Source organism: Eublepharis macularius, chromosome 4, assembly GCF_028583425.1.
Source record: "Eublepharis macularius isolate TG4126 chromosome 4, MPM_Emac_v1.0, whole genome shotgun sequence".
Lineage (NCBI taxonomy): Eukaryota > Metazoa > Chordata > Lepidosauria > Squamata > Eublepharidae > Eublepharis > Eublepharis macularius.
This window is the reverse complement of record NC_072793.1, coordinates 102,409,669-102,429,091: the sequence shown is the minus strand read 5'-3', so window position 1 is coordinate 102,429,091 and position 19,423 is coordinate 102,409,669. Positions and strand designations below refer to the sequence as shown.

General features: G+C 40.4%; 1 protein-coding gene across 1 annotated transcript in view; it reads right to left on the bottom strand.

Moving 5' to 3' along the window:
• TWF2 (twinfilin actin binding protein 2) overlaps nt 1–19,423 on the bottom strand; it is a 77,124-nt gene that overhangs the window by 25,741 nt on the left and 31,960 nt on the right. The window contains exon 3 of the mRNA XM_054976295.1: nt 2,823–3,001. Within this exon, the coding sequence (XP_054832270.1) occupies nt 2,823–3,001 (179 nt within the window). The remainder of the gene's footprint in view (nt 1–2,822; nt 3,002–19,423) is intronic.

The following is a 19,423-nucleotide window of genomic DNA, read 5'->3' as shown; positions in this document are numbered from 1 at the left end:
GAGATCAGCCATGCAGAACATGGAAATATAAAAATCTATAGGGCAGCCAATAAAAGCAATTAGGCAAGGACTGAATCCAGCTGCTCCCTACTCTGAGTGATCTCATCAAGGAGCTCTACATAAGTACCTGGAAATTCCGAGCAATTTATTACTTGTCTCCATCACGGGGTTCCCGTTTTTGAGGAAATGTGGTGAAATATTCCAATTCAGAGATAAACCCACTGGGGACAGCCATGCCAATTTTAAACTTCTGGTAGTTTAAGTGTCATACATTTGTACCACTGATGTATCTTTACAGCGGTTATGAATGCTTTCAGCAACATCTTCATTCTCAGCAAGTAAAAGGAGAGAATGATTCAGATCTGTAAGGGTGGGTGCGGGAAATAAGCTAGTGGCAGCTTTATGAGTAGATAAAGATGCATGGGGCTGCATATCCAAACTACTGATCTAAACTACATCCTCCAAATGTTACTTATCAAAAGAACATGCACCGAGTATTTATTAATGGATTATCCCCTATTTCACCTGGTTGGGCTTCGGGATTCAGCTAGTGCTAAATTCAATCATTAATATATTTGCCTAAGGTGGCCACCAGATGGCACGGCAGGTCTAAAATAACCAGAGATTCTCTTAGAGGTGCAAGAGTTCCGTAAGATTCTTTGAGGTAAGATAAAGTAGGCTCAACCCCAACAGAGGACCTCTGTCTACAGAAATATTTCCTGTTGTTTCATGACATGTTAAATCACCAAGGTTTTAAGATAGCTTTTCTTCAAAAAGTTCATGATTTGTTAGATTGAATTCATGTTTTAAAATCAATGCCAAAGTATGGAAACAGAGAAAATCAATTAAGCAAAAGGTTCCCAATCACTTGGGTGACAACTGACAGTAGCATGCAAGAAAATCGTTCATCTTTAAGGTGCCATAGGATTTTTAGTCTGTTGCAACAAAACCAACCAAACCACTTAGCCTTCTGTAATCTGGGTATGGTGGGTGATGAGCACTGCAACATGTGTTGCAGTCAAATTCATTCAAGCCAATTACACCTTTAAAAGTATTAAATAAATATTAAGAGTAGAGCAGATATTCCTCATTTTACATGTCATTCTGTAACAACTCTGATGATTAATACATTTAAATATTTTGATCAATTTAAAACATTTTTCCAATTAACAGAGCAGCAAATATTGTAAATGGCTAATTATTTTTAAATTACAAAACTGGAGGTGGCAGGACAATTTTGGAAGAAGCTCTCTCTTTTTTCATTGACAGAAAGAAACAGCTCTTCCGAAATACTGGCAGCTATGAGAAACCACATCATGTCAAAACAAACAAGGAAAGACTGAAGAATTAATGCAGATTTAATCTACTTTGAAAATTTATGTAATTGTGTAAGATTGCTTACACAACTGGGGTAACAGCCCCAATTCTTTCTTTCAAAAGAAACTAAAAGTTATATCTGATTGAATTTAAGACCACTATATAACAATAGTTCAAACAGTTTAACAGCGTTATAGTTTTTTATGAATGTTGCAAGCTATGAAGAAACACAAAATATTCTTGGGTAATATATAACAAACACATATTACTATTAAAACCTATTTTACCAAACTGAGCAAAAGTGTTGATTCAGAAGTTAACAAGCAGACTTCTCGATACATACTTTGCAGCCTCCTAGATTGGCTCTACATGAACACAAATGCGTGTCTTATACCAGGTCTCAGACCCTTGGCCTATCAAGGTCAGCACTCCCTACACAGAGGGGCAGGAGCTCTCTAGGGTCTCCGATGCATGTCTTTCACATCACCCACTACCTGATCCTTTTAACTGGAGATGCAGAGTTTGAACCTGAGACCTTCTGTATACTCTACTACAGAGCTATACGAATATAACTCAACTTGTTAAGAGGAAGTGTTTCTGCCCAGGAGTATCTTTTAAAAGTAAACACTTCTCTCTAATTACCTTAGATTTCTTAACTCTGTTCCATTCAAACCTAGCCAATACACCATTCAGTCATTTTCAACTGTTATTCCTTAACTATTATTTGTGTTCTAGATTCTAAAAGGGCTCTTCCAAAATGGCTGGAAGGCTGTGCATTCAATCATGTCCCCATTCCTGCCTAATCAGATACCTGCATAACAATTTCAAGGAACAAAATATACATATCAAAAATCAAAACATGCAATTTAAAAACTCTTTTAAAAAACCCTGGGGGAAGTCATTTCATCATATGAGGTATCTCAAAAATGTATTGTCAAAGGCTTTCACGGCCGGAGAACGATGGTTGTTGTGGGTTTTCCGGGCTGTATTGCCGTGGTCTTGGCATTGTAGTCTCAAAAATACTGTTTGCTGAGGATGTGTGATATAAACATTTAAAATAATAGCAGGCTGACTTTGCAAAAGTTAAAGAGGATACATCTAGCATGTTAGTGTGAGCTAGACTGTCAGATTAGGTCTGGAGAGACTCAGGTTCAAATTCCACCTCATTATGAAATTCATTGGGTGATCTTGCGACAGTCATTCTTCAATTTAACCTACCTCACAGGGTTGTCATGAATGTTAGTGGAGAATGGGAGAACCATGTTTGCTGCCCTTAGCTCCTTGAAGAAGAGCAAGATAAAAATATTATAAACCAACCCAGCATGGCTATTACAAGACTTGAAAGGGGTGGTACAGCGACTGGAATGATGGCTGTACTGCACACGTAGCAGAGCTTTTCATCCTCATTGCACAGCATAGATTTGTTATCTGTGCCAGACAAACATGGACACAGGAGGAGAAAACCGAGCAGGGTTTCTTTTACTTGAAATAAATGGAAGGCTTACAGGGGAGTTGTCAGGTGACCAGGAGATGAAGAGCCACTCATAGCCCTGTGCATTCTGAGTGTCCAGTCGGTAGAGAATGTAACAGGGCTGCAGTTCATCCAGCAGTGGCAAAACAAAGGAGTCATAGTCCTTATCCCAACGCCGAGACAGTTCTTTGTAGGCTCCCAGCACCAGCTGCTCTGAAAGTTGGGAAGGGAGAAGGATACCAGTGAACAAAATGGATGCCATATAGTAATGTAGCACAAATCATCCCACATTCAGTCTGCAGAACTTACAACCTCCAAGATGCTTTGGTTCAACCCAAGTGTTGCAGTTAGAATTTTAAGAAGTCTAGCTTTCCTTGGAAACAGAGATGTCTATCTGGGCTTTATGTTCATGCATTCAGATTTGAGTACTTCTTGATAAAAATTATATGGCTTATTTCACAGGGCTGACTGGTTGTAGAAACAAAACAAACACAACTCCATCCGCATTGTGTAAGTAATAATACTGAGGTAACGAGAATGAGAATGCAACATCACTCTGAACATTGCTCCATTCCAAAATTTCACAGGCCTCAATGTGTACATGGTGCTCCCATGTGCAATGGAGGGGCTTTGCCACTCACAACAGTGTCAAGAACTATGAAGACTATGAAAAAGAATGCCCTGCAGTCCCTTAACTTTGAGAAGCACCTTACCACTTTGCTCAGCTAAGAAGAGGAGGGTTCTCTCAGCACAAGACATGTCCTGCTAACACAAAAGGCTCCTCTGCTGGTGGGATGTACCTTGTGCCAATGGAACACACCACTCTTACCTGAGTGCAGCAGTAGGATACAACCCACTGAAGTGAATAAGGAAACCCATGTTCAGACAGGGGCTCAGAGACTCTCAGATGGCCTGTCAGTGCACAGGAGCTTCTCAATTGGAACACAAAAGCTTATAAAGAGAGAGACAGATGGAACACTGTGGAAAAGCTTGAGAAAGATGTGACTCCCATCTTTCCCCAACTGAGGTGCCTTTGCCAGGCTGCCTTAATGCAACTGTGGAAAGAGAAGTGTTTTAAAATAAGGGTCATTACTGCTAAACTTCCTTACTGGCATATGCTGAGTTAGTGATTATGCTGACATTGGCCAGAATCTTGCAGGCTATCATTGTTTAAACATACAAAATAGCATCTGACAATCCTTCTCCTCATCCTCTGGCAGACCCACAAGTTACAAAATGAAGCCAGCTCCTCTGAAAAGAAGCCAAGCGTTTCTGCCAGGAGGAAGGCCTTCCTTAGTGACTGTGCCACTGAAAAATTATGGTGGAAAGGGGCCCTGCTGCACTGAGCTGACCAACATGCTCGTAATAATCTCACAGAACAGCCTTTTTCAATCTGTAGTGCTTCAGGTGTGTGTGGGAATGCTTATCTGAACGTTCTCCTGTGTCAGGAAGGAACCACAATAAATCACATGTGTTGCGTGCAAGAAATCTCAGGCTCAGTCCCAGGCACCTCCCATTAAAAGATTTTCAGCAACGGGGCAAGAGAAAATCCTTAGGAGAGCCAGTCAATCTGAGTAGACTGCACTGGGCTAGATGGACGAACAGCCTTATTCAACATAAGGAAGTTTTGTGTGTTTTTAATTCAAAAAGCTTCCTGGCTTCTGCTAGATTTCTACATCTACGAGAGGGCAAGGCTAAAACCAACAAAGTTGTACAATGTACAGTGTCATTGGTTTGCACGTGCAGATCAGCTCTTAGCCAGTGCTACTGAGGCAGACGCTGAACATAAAAGACTGACCAGTATCCCATGGCTGCTTCAGGAACCACTTGTTCACTGCCTCAACAGGGAAACAGTTATCTGCCTATTGCATCACTTGCTTAGTTTCTACACAGACCAGTTTCCCTCTGGAGCCCCCGTGCTCTCCTTACTCTCTCCTGCTCATAAACAAAAACAAGGAGCCAAGAAGGTCAAGGTTCTTGGCCGGAAGTCAACTGCACCAGGCACAGCCACACCACTTTATTAAACACAACAACCATACTCCCTGCCCATCTAAAGAGTCCACAGCCACCCTAGCCCTCGGCCTCCTTTTTCCATGACCAAAGCTTCTCTGCCACAGATCAGCTGGGCCAGCAATAATTTTTAGAAGTGAGAGGAGACACAGCAATTTATAATGGAGATGTCATCGTGAGCTAACAAGGCTGCAAAAAGAGTCCCGGAAACTTCCACTTCCTCTCCCAGGATGCAAAATATGTTCTCGCCTAGCAGCAGTTTCCTGCTCCTGCTTAGCTGTTACTTACGCCACCCTGACAAGTCTGCATTTGCACACAAAGCAGCAAAGATTTCACTATTTGGGAGCCTGCTTTAATTCCAACACATTTATTGCAGTGTAAACTTTCATGAGCTTGGGTCCTGTGGCACTAAAGTTTATGCAACAATAAATGAGTCTGTCTGTAAGGAGCAATGGGACTTTTATTTGTGCTGCAGAAGATCGATATGGCTGCCTCATTAGCATTTGTTTTTTTTTTTACTCTGTTGCTTAAGAATAAGAGATTGGTTGAGAAAAAAAGGACGAACTGTACTATGATGCAAAGGCCAAGCTTAACTCAACCATCCCACTTTCCATCTAACATTACAGGAGTGCTTGCTCAATCCCACTAGTGCAGCATGAGAATGGAACTAGAATTGCCAAAGATGGAATGATGCACATCCTCTCTTCATTTCACCATACCACTAATTTGGTGGTCAACCCTAATCCCTCAGGGAAGCAGCAGTGAGTGTAGCATCATGAAAGAGAAACTGGGGTATATGTACCTGCTGGAAACAAGGACAGCACAATTATTCAAGGATTAAAGTCCCCCCTCCTGCAAATAAATTAACTTGGGGTGCATCCAGTTTATCTGATCTTCTGGCAATTCATGTGATAAGCACACAAGAAAGTAGCAGGACTTGCCCTGATTCCCATGGCCTATGTTTTTGTATACGGCACCATTTTTTAAAAAAATTGCATTAATTCTGAACCTCATTAAGGAGCTACAAATATCGCTAGCTTTAGTCTAGAAAGGGTCTTACCAACCATATTCTTCCTTTTCATTACTGGGACTTCTTGATTTTATTCTTATTCAGGAACACAAGCAGCCCTGCTGCATCAGAGCTGTGTGCCCTCTAGCTCAGGGATCCATTTCACACTGTGGCCAGTTAGGTGCCTCTGGACAGTCTGCAAGCAGGTTGTGGAAGACAAAGGCTCTTCTCTGTTGCCCCCTGCCCCCATTACGTAGTATGCTGCCTCCAATCACGGCAAATTATCCTTAACTTTAGCCTAAAATGAAGCAGTTCAGAGATGACTATACCACATGATCAATGTGTATTAGTATCTTATGGCAGCATGAGGAGGCAGTCACATTTCAGTTGTGTTTCATCACATTGAAATGCCTCATATTCCAAAACAGATGCCATCCTTCTAGCTAGCTACTTGAAGGAGAACAACAACCCCTGGTGACCCACCAAGGAAAGCAAAAGGCAAGATGATGCACTTTGCACTTTATTCTCTTCAAACTATGTCTAACATTGATTGACCAGTTAATTGCTTAAAAGTCATGTGATGAAGAAAAATGCTAGCCCTGATTAACTGGGCAACATATTCTTAAACAGTTAATCATTTTTAATATGAAAACTTACATAAAATTGTAAATGGCAGCTATATTAGAAGATGTGTCATGACCAATGAATTTAACCATAAAATTGTTGTTACTGATTGATGGCTGTTCAGAATGCCATTCACAACGGCCATTTTTATTACTATTTTTCCACTGCTTTGGGGATTTAAATTTGAGTACAAAGTAGACCACCATATCCACTCCAATATCATCAAACTTCACCTCCCTGTTTATAAGTGATACTGCTGACCTAATAATTTATGCTGAAAGTAACTCCCTCCTGAGAACAACTGGGTTGTTTGTATATTTATTGCTCTCCTTCCCTTGGAGTGGTAAATTGCTCTTGGCTATCACAAGATCCCACAGATTCTCCCCCTAGGTCTAATCAGGCCCCCAAGAGGTGGAGAAAGTGCCTCTTCGTGAATTAGGTTGATCCAATGGGAGTTCATTTTTTGACCGTCATGAGAGTTACACAATTTGAGCTTGGAAGTTTTCCCATGTGCTTGGTCATTCATCCACAGTACTACAGGCTCAGTGAAGTGAGACTGCAGATGCCCCTAAAACTAGCCCAATCTAGGCTGGGGGTCTGGTATGTCATCCAAGAGAAACCTAAGGAAGTATCCCAAACCTTTCTAGTCCTGGAAAGAAAGGATTAAGGAGGATGTAGCAGCATCTTAGTGACTGGACAGGGCTGCCACAGAGCAGGGGCTCTGGTCTATCACAAAAACATTCCCCCTTTCTTTCATACCCAGGAGTGAATGCCTCTTTCTAAAACAGATATGTTTTATGTAACAGCAGTTACTTATAATTTTTTTCTTCTAAACTATTGTTTGCATGCAAATTTATGGAGCTCTACTCAAATTAACCAACCAGTAGTTCTTTAATACTGCTACTATTTAAAGTAGTTTTTAAAAGAAGCAATTGTTCCAAGAATTTTTCTGAGTAGTCACACAAGATTACAATGAAAGACACACAACAAGTATCTAGGAAGAGGTTCATCCTGTTACATTAAGAGACCAGGCCTGTTCCTCCAGTTGGATATCATGTGGCTCCCTCAATAAAGTATCATTCTCAAGTTTAATAACTTTATCCTGAGGTAAAAGATTAATTTAATTTACCTAAAGGTAATGCTGTTCCAACAAACAGAACTACAAGGAAGTGACTTGTTGAGAAGGAATGGATGAAGAAGAAAACAGTCTAAAAAGGACAGGAGACTGTAAGATAATATTACTAATTTAGGAGGATGCATCACCTGGAAATGTTTGGGTGTAGAATGCTCTTAGCTCCTGACAAAAGTACAAAAGGCATAGGGTAAATACCAAAAGGCAGGCAATATAAACATACTGTTCTTCTCTCGACTGAGAACTCTTCTTGCCACTGAATTATTAAAGTTGACACTGAAATTAAACATGAAGAGCTTGAATGCAGATAGCAGTCCCTGAGTGATGGCAAAATACTGGCATCTGAGCAGGATTTATAAGTATTTTCTCATTTTGTTTCTCATCCTGCTTCTCATCATGCTGAATAGGTCTATTATTCAAGAGGAAGGGAAAACCACATATACTGCTCTAAGTTCCTTGGAGGAAGGGTGGATATCATTAAACATGATGTAGGAGATGTGAATCTCCTAACACAGTAGACATGCACACCAAACAGCCACAGGCAAGCAGCTCCCTAGCACATGTCCATCATGTATTTCTCAGCATTTGGAGATGCACATTTCTCATTCACAAGCTATTTGTTATTTCTATCAACTTTGTATAATTTCTTTTTAAATCTCTGCTACACCTAAACTCAATCAGATCCTAGTGACAGTGCCTATGAGTCAGAAACTGAGTTTGGTAAAGATGTAATCCACTGGGTTCATCAATGCGTAAGTGATAGGCCGGTGGGGTAACAGTAAAGAATTGGACTGTTACGCTTCTTCACACAAGCCCTGGATCATTTGTCTTATTCTCAGGGAGCACTATACCACAACCAAGCCATGTAAGAGCTGGAACACCAACATTAACAGAGAATGTTTGCAGTTTTTTGCCTATTTAGTCATATTAAAACAGCTCCCACGCCAGAACGCTGCTGACCTCTGCATTTAGTGTGCTTCAGCAGAATGAACGTGCCTTCTACTAAGTTCCACCCTGCTTACAATTAATTGATCTGAAACAGATAACGACTACTTGCCAGAGGAATTGTTGATGCTTGCAATGAAACCTTTAAGATGACACTGATAAAAAAAAAATCACACATACCAAACCCAGCTAGTCCATAATGCATGCATGGAATCATACACCATAGCCAGGGTGATCTAGTCTGTACCTTTACACAAATTCAGGAAGTACACAAAAAGCAGTATTTGATATATAATTCATGAGAATCTCAGTTCCCATCTAAAGAAGAAAAAGCAAAAACTTTAACCCTTGTGGCCATAAAGTTATATTTGAAGTGTCTAGTATTAGCAGAAGTCTCTGAACTCCCACCCACACACCAAACACATGCAGCTTTGCTTAATTTATAGTTTGCACAATTCCGCATCTTTTGACACAGAACGTGGGCTAATTTGACAGAGTTTTGCTGTTGATGTTTTAAGAGCAGACTACTGACAGCACTTTATCTTTCCCCTCAGCACAGTTTTTGTTACCATGAGGTATGTTATACCACTCTCCATAACTAACAGGATTTAGTGCAAGCTTCAGAAATCAATTTCAGGATGGTTTCAGCAGCCAGCTTAGTAGGACATCCACAGGACGGTTTAATCTTTAATGCTGAAATTTCCCTAGATTGGCACATAGGAAGGTACATTTTAGAGAAGAATACTAAAATACTAACACTAAGAAAATATTGAATTATTTTGTGCTTCCTCTTTTCAAGGCTGCGGGATTGTTGCTCAGTATTTTCTCCATCATGTCCTGTGACCCACAGGAATTAACCTTCCTAGTTATGGGATTGCTGTGGGGAGAATGCAGGAAAGATCTGAAACCATCAGTGCATTCCACTAATGGATAGCTGGATCCAACTCAACCAGCATAAGACAAAAATGTATCAATATAAGATATGATTATTATTATACCACCATGTCTCTCTTACACACATGTGCACGTACAAGAATACCCCTTCCAGTTGTGGAAATGCCATTAAAACAATCTGTTAATCAAAAGCCATCTCTCACGCATTTAACAGCTAAAAGAGCAAAAAGGGTAGAGAAGAGTCTGCATGGTACACATTGTCTTCTCTTGCAGAAAATCAAGCACTCCAGAAAGGAGCCTAGATTTGCTTTGAAGTTCTGTGACACGATACATCCTGGGTTTTGTAAGGGGTTATTTCCTGCACGGCTATGGCAGTCTTGCAGCAAACCTGAACGGATGCCTAGTCTCAGGTGAACCTGATCTTGTCAGATCTCAGAAACTAAGCAGGGTTGGCCTTGGTTAGTAATGGGATGGGAGACCTCCAACGAAGAGTAAGATTGCTGAGGCAGGCAATGGGAAACCATCTCTGTTAGTCTCTTGCCATGAAAATCCCACCAGGGGTCGACAGAAGTCAGCTATGACTTGAGGGCACTCTCCACCACAGATCCTGCACAGCTATGGCAGTCTCGCAGCAAACCTGCATGGATGTCTAGTCTCCTCCCCCACATGTGCCATAGTCTGGTGGGGGGGGCAAAGTTTCCTTGCCTGGCAGCCTAGAGGAAATTTACTCACCAGGCAACTAAATGGCTATTATATCAAAGCTGGGCCAGCTCCAACATCTGAATCCACAGCTATACATACATTTACAGTAATGGACAGCATGAGAGGCTTAAACATTGAAGTAAATAAGTATTTATACCCCCCTTGTTCCAGGGGGACCCAATGCAACTGACATCATTCTCCTCGCCTCCATTTTATCCTCATAACTACCCTGTGAGGCAGGTTAGGCTGAGAGCGTGCGACTGGCCCAAGGTCACGCAGCAAGCTTCCACGGGAGAGTGGGGATTCATCCTGAGGTCTCCTAGATCCTAGTCCTACACTTGAGATGCTACGCCACAAAGGAGCCCCAAAGTCCCAGCATGTCACATAAAACAGATCTATCAATATGGCCCTTCTTGTTATCACAGATTCACACCATTGAAACACATGCAAAGGGGGGGGGTAGGGGGGTTCAGAAGGTAAATGCTGGAAGAGGTCCTTGAATCTGCTCACAGCTGAGGTTTCTGTGGTGCATTATTTATTGAATGCTATTTAAAGCACCAGAAACTTTGCGTCCAAGTCAGGAAACTGGCATGGGAAACTAACACAATAGAAGCCACAAGCAAATAAAATATAATTGTTAAGTTAGTTAAGGCAACTTTGTTAATTAAGTCAATTGTTGTCCATATTGTATGTCACAGGGTGCAGGCATGCTGTTATCACTTGCATTTGCTAAAAATTAAATTAGGAGAATGTTGTTCTGAGCCTACAAAAATGAAGCTTTGTCATGTTAATTCACTTCTTCTATATCATGGCTAGAAATAAGCCAAATCATTTCCTCTATATGTTTTCCATGGAAGGCCATTTAACAACAACAACAAAAAGGAATCACTGAACCTAATCCACAGAGGGGTGGGGAAAGAAACTTGCATAGCTCCTTGGAGAATGGATGGGATTTATAAAATAAACAAATAAATGAACATCCTGTCCACAAACAACTGGGGGATCCAAAACTGAAATCTTACTGAGTGATTACAACCACCCAATAGAGAAGTAGTGTGGAGTTTAATATAAGCAGATGCAAGACAGACCATTTGATTCTTGAACAGAGGGCATAAAAAGGAATTAACTGGTGTTCTTTCAGAGGGCCTCTGAAATCATAAATTTGGCAAATGAATGTGTGGGCAGCCAGATCTCAGCCTTCAAGCAAACTATGTCTATGTAATACTCCCTCCGCATCATAAATACTTGTGGTAAGCCTATATAAGAGGGGAAAGATCATACCTGCCCCACTTTCAATTCTTCTTACTTTCCCCCTATGGTTAGATAATATTGAAAACTATTGGCTGAAGTCAAGAAAGGCTGCATTCAGACGTCACTTCTAATAGACATTACACCAGGATTTTCATGAGCCCGGCTTGTTGCCAGCCTCAAGTGAATGCCCTGCCCACCTGCCCCCTGTCCCCATAAGAATGCCAGTTGGAAACTAATTTCAGTTATTCCTTGGGTAGATACAGGTGCACAGGTTGACCCAACGTAAGTTTCCCTCCACATACAATGCACGAACTGGGGCTCTAAGCCTCTGTGTGAGAAGGAAGGAGTCATATGTGTGAGCCTGGCCAAAATGTGAATCTTATACATCCTAACTTAATGCCAGCTTAAAGTGAAGCACACCCAAAAGAAAAGCCTTATCTTAAGAACTATAGTCATATCTTTTTTAATATAATTGAACCTATATACTCCTTATCTGGAAGAACGTAAACCAGTACTTTCCCCTCTCGGGGACCACATTCCTGAACATGCCATCTTGGCAATGACTTCAGAAGCTTCCTTATGGAAAAAGAGAATTCTGTGTCTGAACTGGACTCTAAAGTGTTTGTCTGAAGTTGAAGAAAAGAGCATTTTTGAGAGCACAAGGAAAGTCCTTAGAAGAAAAAGCCAGAAAGAACCACTTTTAAAGAGTGGAACAGCCCTAATTCTTAACCGAAACTATAAACCCAAGGAAACAGCAGATCACAAATCAGTTTACTTAGCTGTTCTAACACTGATAAACTATTGACAATGTCAGCACATGAAAGCATTTTTAATGGGAGCTAAAATTTTAAATCTGTCCCCCTTCAGGGGGGCCACTGTGGAGAAGCGGGGAAGAAGAGGAGTCATTTTGTCTCTGTTTAGTCTTCCTGCAATGGAATTGCTTATTCATGAAAACAAGACTATTACTCACTTGTAACTGTTCCTACTTTATTGATATATGTTTTATTGTGCTTTTTGGTTTTTTGGAGCTTGCCTGCAAACCACCTTCAGGAAAGGTAGAATGAAATTATTTAAAACAAACAAATAGTTTTGCTAGCTGGTTTGGATGACCCATGATTAACAGTCATTATGACTTGCCGTATTAACACATTCTCCAGACACTTTGAAAATTTCTGAAGCTCATCCGCATACATTTACATTTCAGGTTTAGCTGTAATACACTCAGGAGCCAATAAAACTGTCCCTTCTGATTGCCCATGCTCTTCCTAGGCCCTGTGGTTCCATCCCGCCGTAGATGCGATTGGTGAATCCGTCACACTGCCTACACCTTAACAGTTTTATTACAGCCTTTGGATCTGATGTCTGACACCATTAACTGTTGTTTTTATGTGATCGGCTTGTTTTAATATGTATTAAAGTGTGTATATTTAGTGTATTTAGTATGTATTTTACCTGTGTATGATTTATTTTTGTTGTGACCCACCTTGAGCCTCCTTGCAGGGAGGGTGGGATATAAATGGAATAAAATAAATAAATAAATCCACACATACTGCCAGCCAACAGAAATGTTTTGTTTATTAAAGACAAATTAAGCTGTTTCTCATTCTTACACACTGGAAAGAAAATGAGAAAATAAGCCAAAATGAGCTGTTTACTTCCTCTATAAGCTTTGGGGGTCGGGAGATGGTATTCTCAGCTAAGACAGTTAAAATTATAAAACCACCATAGAGACCACAGCACTGCAAAGCCAGATTTGCTGACCGCTTCTTGATTGCTTCTGCACACCTAATTCATAAGCAAAAGAAAGAATGGTGGTGCAAATCAAAAAAAATGAGCATGTTGTAAATGATGGGGATACATAGGAGGGACACAAAAAACTTGAAAAGTAATACCCCCCCCGCCCTACATTGAATCTTTCCTTGATTTTCTAACAGTTCTCTAGCACCTGAGCACCAGTTTTAACATCCACTTCCCAGAGTGATGTTTTTCTGGCTGGATGGCTTGACTCTGTTACAGACAGTTCTGTGACTTATCTCCTGGCATTTAATACATGACTATCAGCCACTCTGAGATCTCACTGTAATTTAGCTCACAAATACTGGCTCAACCCCCGTCCCTCACTGTTCTCACACTTTGGAAGCTTCTTTATTTTCTTAGGCCCTGAAGAAAGCAGGGCAGATCAAAGTCTAGATCAAAGTCCTGTACCAGCTCTCAACTGGAACATGGACAAGCCTCTGTGACTCACTTTAACCTACAGCTGTAAAAGAACTCGATCCTCCCTTTGGGTCCTCAGTCCCTTCCAATCTATCAACTGCAGAAATTCTTTCTTATTATACTTAAAGTTACCATGGACACACCCCAGCCTTGTGGCTTGAAGATAATGAACAGAAGTTAATTCTTAAAAGCACAGAGATTAGAAATATCATTATTTCTGTACTATGAGAATGTGGGAAAACCAGATATTCTGATGATAAAATATCTATAAAGAAAAGACTCTGCTTAAGTACCAAATGCCCTCCACTGGTTTGTACATGCTTGCTTTCTTCCAGTGGTCTATATGCCTGCTGCATGTCTCCTCCATTCATAGGACAATTAATATGAACTATATGCCTATGTGCATACACTGTTTACATTTGTAGGCACCACACATACTTTCTACTTGCAGCTAGTGAAAATGGAACAGGCAGGTTGCATGCCTGCATATGCTTGCAGAGTTCATAAGGCGTCACCCAGCCTTAGGATGCCACCATAGAATTGTACATGCTGGAACCCTGAACGAACTGACGACAGGGCTTACCAGAAGATCATCACCAGCATGTCTGCACAGGAATATAAATTATATTGGAGGGACTTCAGTTGGTCAGAATCATGTCACATACGCCTTCAGAGATGGCGTTCTGAACTTCTGATTAGGAGATTAGTTAAAGAGCAACAAAACCATGTTTAGTAGCAACCGATGTGGGAAAATTTATAGAGAGCAAATAAAACTGTGCAGAGGAAGTACATGAGTCAGCATTAACCTGCCTTCTTCTTGCAAGCTACTGGTGATAAGCCTCAACAAGTAAAGAAAACCTGTTCCACCACTAGGCTGACAGAAACACCATTGTTAGCAAGTAGAAAGCTCTGAAACTGCATACCAGCCTTTATAGAACAATGTGTAGAAGGGATTGATCTCCTCTAAGCAATTAAATCCTTCTATCTTCCTGAGAGTTTCTCTACGCAAGACAGCTTACATGGGGACACTCAAGTGAAAGATCTTACACTGGTTCTCCCATTACAGATACACATGCACTGCTAGGGAGACAGAGTACACTTGAATATAAGACCACACAGAAAGTAAGTCACTTGAGTGTCCCTGTGTGTGAGATGTAGAGAGGCATTACAGAATTTTGTGCTGAAAAAATTGAGTACATATGCTTCTGGCATCACACAATCCAGGCTCTTCCTATATCAGGGAAAGTGATATATCATTATTCTAACATTACAGCAAGCTGTGACCCAACTTATAGGGTATGACCTGTTCAGTTTATTACTACTATTTATACAGGAGTGAACATTTTATAACACTTTAATAAAGTAAAAGGCCTGTGGCACTGAGCATATTACATTCATTTTTTTAACATCTGCATTGGCTTCCAGTTTGTTTACAGTGGCATAGAGCTGTCCTGACTATTATTTATAATGGACAGGTGCCCTGTAGTCTAAGAACATTCAATCAGGAGAACGCAGGCAAGCTGTGTGCAGCCTGAGTAATTTTAAGCAGTTCTGAGAGAAATATTGAGTCAGGGAAAGAGAGGCTACCTGTGTGCATCCTTAGCATGTTTAAGTATTACTGAGAGAAATATAACCTATGTGGAAACCTGAGCTGGGCATGTTTGTGAAAGAACATTCAGTCAGGGAAAAGCTGGCAAACTGTGTGTGAAGCCTTAGAAAAGATCTGTGTGAACCAGTTTAAGTGAAGTAACTTTAAGAATTGAAAACTACTCTTATGAAGCCGATACGCTTCTTGAAAAAATAAGAGTTTACTTCGTTTTTGTTTTAAAAAAAAATTTAAAAAGAAAATGTAACACCAGTATAAACACATATGACATAATAATCAAATTGAAATGAAACTGGCTTAAGCTAGAACACCGTCTGCAATACAGTCCTCACAAAATCACTATGCAAAAGTAACAGAGAAAAGAGGAGAAGCTTGAACTGCATGCCAGACTGGGATAATACATGAGTATTCTGTGGCTACACTCAGAAGTCACAATCTACTGTGGTTTGATCAAACCCAATTATCTTTCATGGGCATATAAATGCATGACTTCAACAAGCCAGTGGTTGTTGGTTGGCACCTATCTGACATTACAGCTATGGTTTGTAGCTGGTTAACCAGCTTATATTAATTTATCAAACAGTTTGTATTAATTGTGATTTGTTGTGATATTTGAATTCATATACCAATTTTTAATGGTGAACTACCTCTGAACATGGAGGTTTCCTCTACCCTTTCTAGTTAATAGCCACTGATAGACCTATCCTCCATGAATTTATCTAACATGCTTTAAAAGGCATCTAAACTAGAAACTATCACTACATTTTATGGCAGTAATCCACGCTACTGATAACATCAAGGCTTGACTATGGTAATGCATTATACACAGGTCTCCCATCTAAGCTAACTAGGAGGCTCCAATTAGTGCAAAATGCTGTGGCTTGACTGTTATCAGGAGCGAGCAGGAGCATAAACATCACTCCTACAGTCCTCCACTGGCTACCTATCAGTTACCGTGCTCAGTTTAAGGTATTGGTTATTATTACATACAAAACGCTTCACAGCCGTGGTCTGGCATACCTATGGGACCTTCTCTCTCCCTATGTTCCTCCATGGCAGCTTCGCTCATCTGAACAGGGTCTCCTGCAGATGCCAGCCTGACATGGGTGAAATCAACAGCAGGCCATAGACGGGCTTTCTCTGTGGTGGCTCCTATACTGTGGAACGGCCTGCCTGAGGAGGTCAGGAGAGCCCCCACTCTCCTGGCTTTCCACAAACAATGCAAAACTGAATTATTCAAAAAGGCTTTTTACTTGAATGGAAGGGCTGTATTGTAGGGATGGGGTCTCAGATGCTTCGCTAATGAGTTAGGGGCCATAGACTTCACCACTATGTTGCCTTACATATTATCTGTTGCTTTAAATATATACTTTTATGTACTACCTGTGCTTTATGTTGTCTAATGTCAATCCTAGAAGTGATTATGTTCTGTTCCAGTATTTTCTTCTACTTTGTGTTGGATTCTTACTAACGCTATGTCTTTTTAAACTTGTATCTATTTACCCTATGGCATTGTTTATGGAAATGTCCTTGACACTGTATGGAAATGAACTTGATACTGATTATACTAAGCTCGTACTGTGTAATCCGCCTTGAGTCTCAGTGAGAAAGGTGGACTATAAATGACATAAATAAGTTAATTATGCATTTGTGAAGTCCTTCATTTTATCTACTATACATCAGTTTTTGGTATGCTAGTATTATGGGAGAGAAAAAGGTTCTCTTCATCTCTTAATAATGTTATAAATCTCTATCATGTCTCCAGTAGCAGTCCATTTTTCTGCATTACAAGATCCAAACTCTAGCCTTCTTTCCCTAAAGGAAGGTACTCAAATTCCTTGATCATTTTGGTTGCCGCATTCTTTACTTTTTCCAGCTCTAAGATATACTTTTTGCGATGGGGATGACCAGAATAGTACAAACTATTTCAAATGTGCCTATACCACAGATTTTTACAAATGGACTACAATACTATTATATTTGCAATCACTTTCCTAATAATCCATATCATGGAATTAACAGCATCAGCCTGCCAGTTCTCTCTCTGGCATCTTTTAAGAGTTACAAATGGTAGTGCTGTTATTGTGTATCCAAGGATCTTGCTACATCTTCAGGCTGGATACATCTCTCTCTCTCTCTCTCTCACTCACACACAAACAGATGCTCAATTAGCCCAATGGCTCTAAGAAGTCTGGAGAAAGCCCAACATTAAGATTTAAAATTTATTTATTTATTTAATTTTATTCACCTTTCTCCCCAATGGGAATCCAAAGTGGCTTACAGCTGCCTCCTCTCCTTGCTTACTATCAATACCATTTTATTCAGTACATTCTTCTGGAAACCTAGATAACATCTGCCAAGGTCACATTAACTGGAAACATTCATTCCAAAAAGATGTACAACAAAAAACTAGCAACTAGTACATAAATAAAGGGAAGCAAGAAGTTCCCAGTGAATTCTTAAAATGGAAGTGTATGTTCTCAACATGCAGAAAAGGTCAATTAGTGTGATTCACAGGTTACCCCTCTCATTAGGGCTACATCATCATCATCATCATCATCATCAGGTGCGTACACTCAGCCATCTTGTCTTGTACAGAAAGTAACACACACACACAAACAAGAAGAAACTGAGAGTGTATTTTGAAATAGGCCCCGTTCTTGATAAGACAAGGTACAGTATAATTTTTTCTTCCAGAGGATAAATCACAAAACAATCTGGCAAATGAGATCCAAACAATGAAGGGTTACAATGAAGCAGAATATTGCAGCTTCAGAAAGGAGGATGCGGTTCCTTGCCCTCCCTCTCTTGAGACACATTTTCTCCATGCTGCGAAGGGGTGGGGGGAGTTGGGGGTGATTCCCTGCATCAACCCCAAGTCAGCTCTTTTTTTTTCTTTTTTTTTTAGAAAATTTTTATTAGGTGAGAATATTAACATACAACTTTCAGATAACATCTCATTATCCTTTCCCCCACCCTTTCCCTCCTCCCCTTTTCCAAGACTTCCAACAGCTTTCCAACCCTATAGCCTAATCTATTCCCAATCTGCCCCTTTTCTGTAACTCCTTATCTCATGTTTACTTACTCTTTTTACCCCAAGTCAGCTCTTAGCAGCCTTTTGCAAAGAGTATTTTATCCCATCTTAATCACTGCCTTACAGGGAGGTGCTGTCCATCTCCCCCGCCCCAGCACTCAAACACTGCAAAAGTTTGCTGCAGGAACGATTCACTAGCCAACAAACCATTTAAGACACTATTAATTTCTACAGCACTAATTTCCTATTTTAACACTTAATTTTGATATTTCAAAAAAAAAGTCAGGAAAGATGCTTCACTGTTTTCTTACATTGTAAGCCGATGTACATAGCAGCTCTTTACAAACATATTTTTGGACAATAATTTAGTGGTGACTGAAGTGGGCTCCCCACCATCAACTTTTTTGGACTGGTAAGCATTTTTATAGATAGGAGTTCCTTTCAATTTGAAAAATTAATTTATGGATTTCTAAAAAAGGAAAAAAGGTTGGGAAACGATGATCTAGACTGGCCTGCTGAAAAGGTGTCCTTCCAGCACAGTACTGGCACAATAAGAAAGTAATGGAGTGAAAGCCCTGGAAAATATTTTATCGCAATTATGTAGTGCCTGAGTGATCGGGCATGTAGGGAAGAGATTCAGAGAGATATCACAGAGAAATACATTGTACTACTGAAGCCAAAAAAGTCTTTGTGAAAAGAAGGTTTATTATAGAAAAAATAGGGGAAATGGTGGTTGGATTCAAAAGGGGTAGGACAAAGGACAAAATACAAAACAGGGAAAGAGCACGCTATCATTAAACACAATCTCTCAAAAGCAATAAAGTTTAACTCAGCTAAGTACACTTTACCTAGTTTCTAGTAGGCTCCTCAAAGCATGTACAGAGTTCCTTGTGTACCAAGGTAATGAGGAGTCTTTTACCTTGCCCCACTGGTCCTGAGATCTCTAGGTGTCAGGCTGGGGGGAAGCCCAAAGCTCCCAGCTATTTATGGGCAACAGGCTCTGACGTAAGCAAACCTCCTCTGCAAGACTGATTCCCTCTGATGCCAGAGACTACAGGCTCCAATCAGAGAATTCCCAAAATGATTGTCCCACCTTATTAATGGTTCTACACTTCCATGACAAAAAGAGAACCTGTCCCAAACTGGTTGTCCTTTGTCAAAAAAAAAAGGGGTGGTGGTGGATTAAGTTGGCCAGGTAGCCTTGATGTGGAATA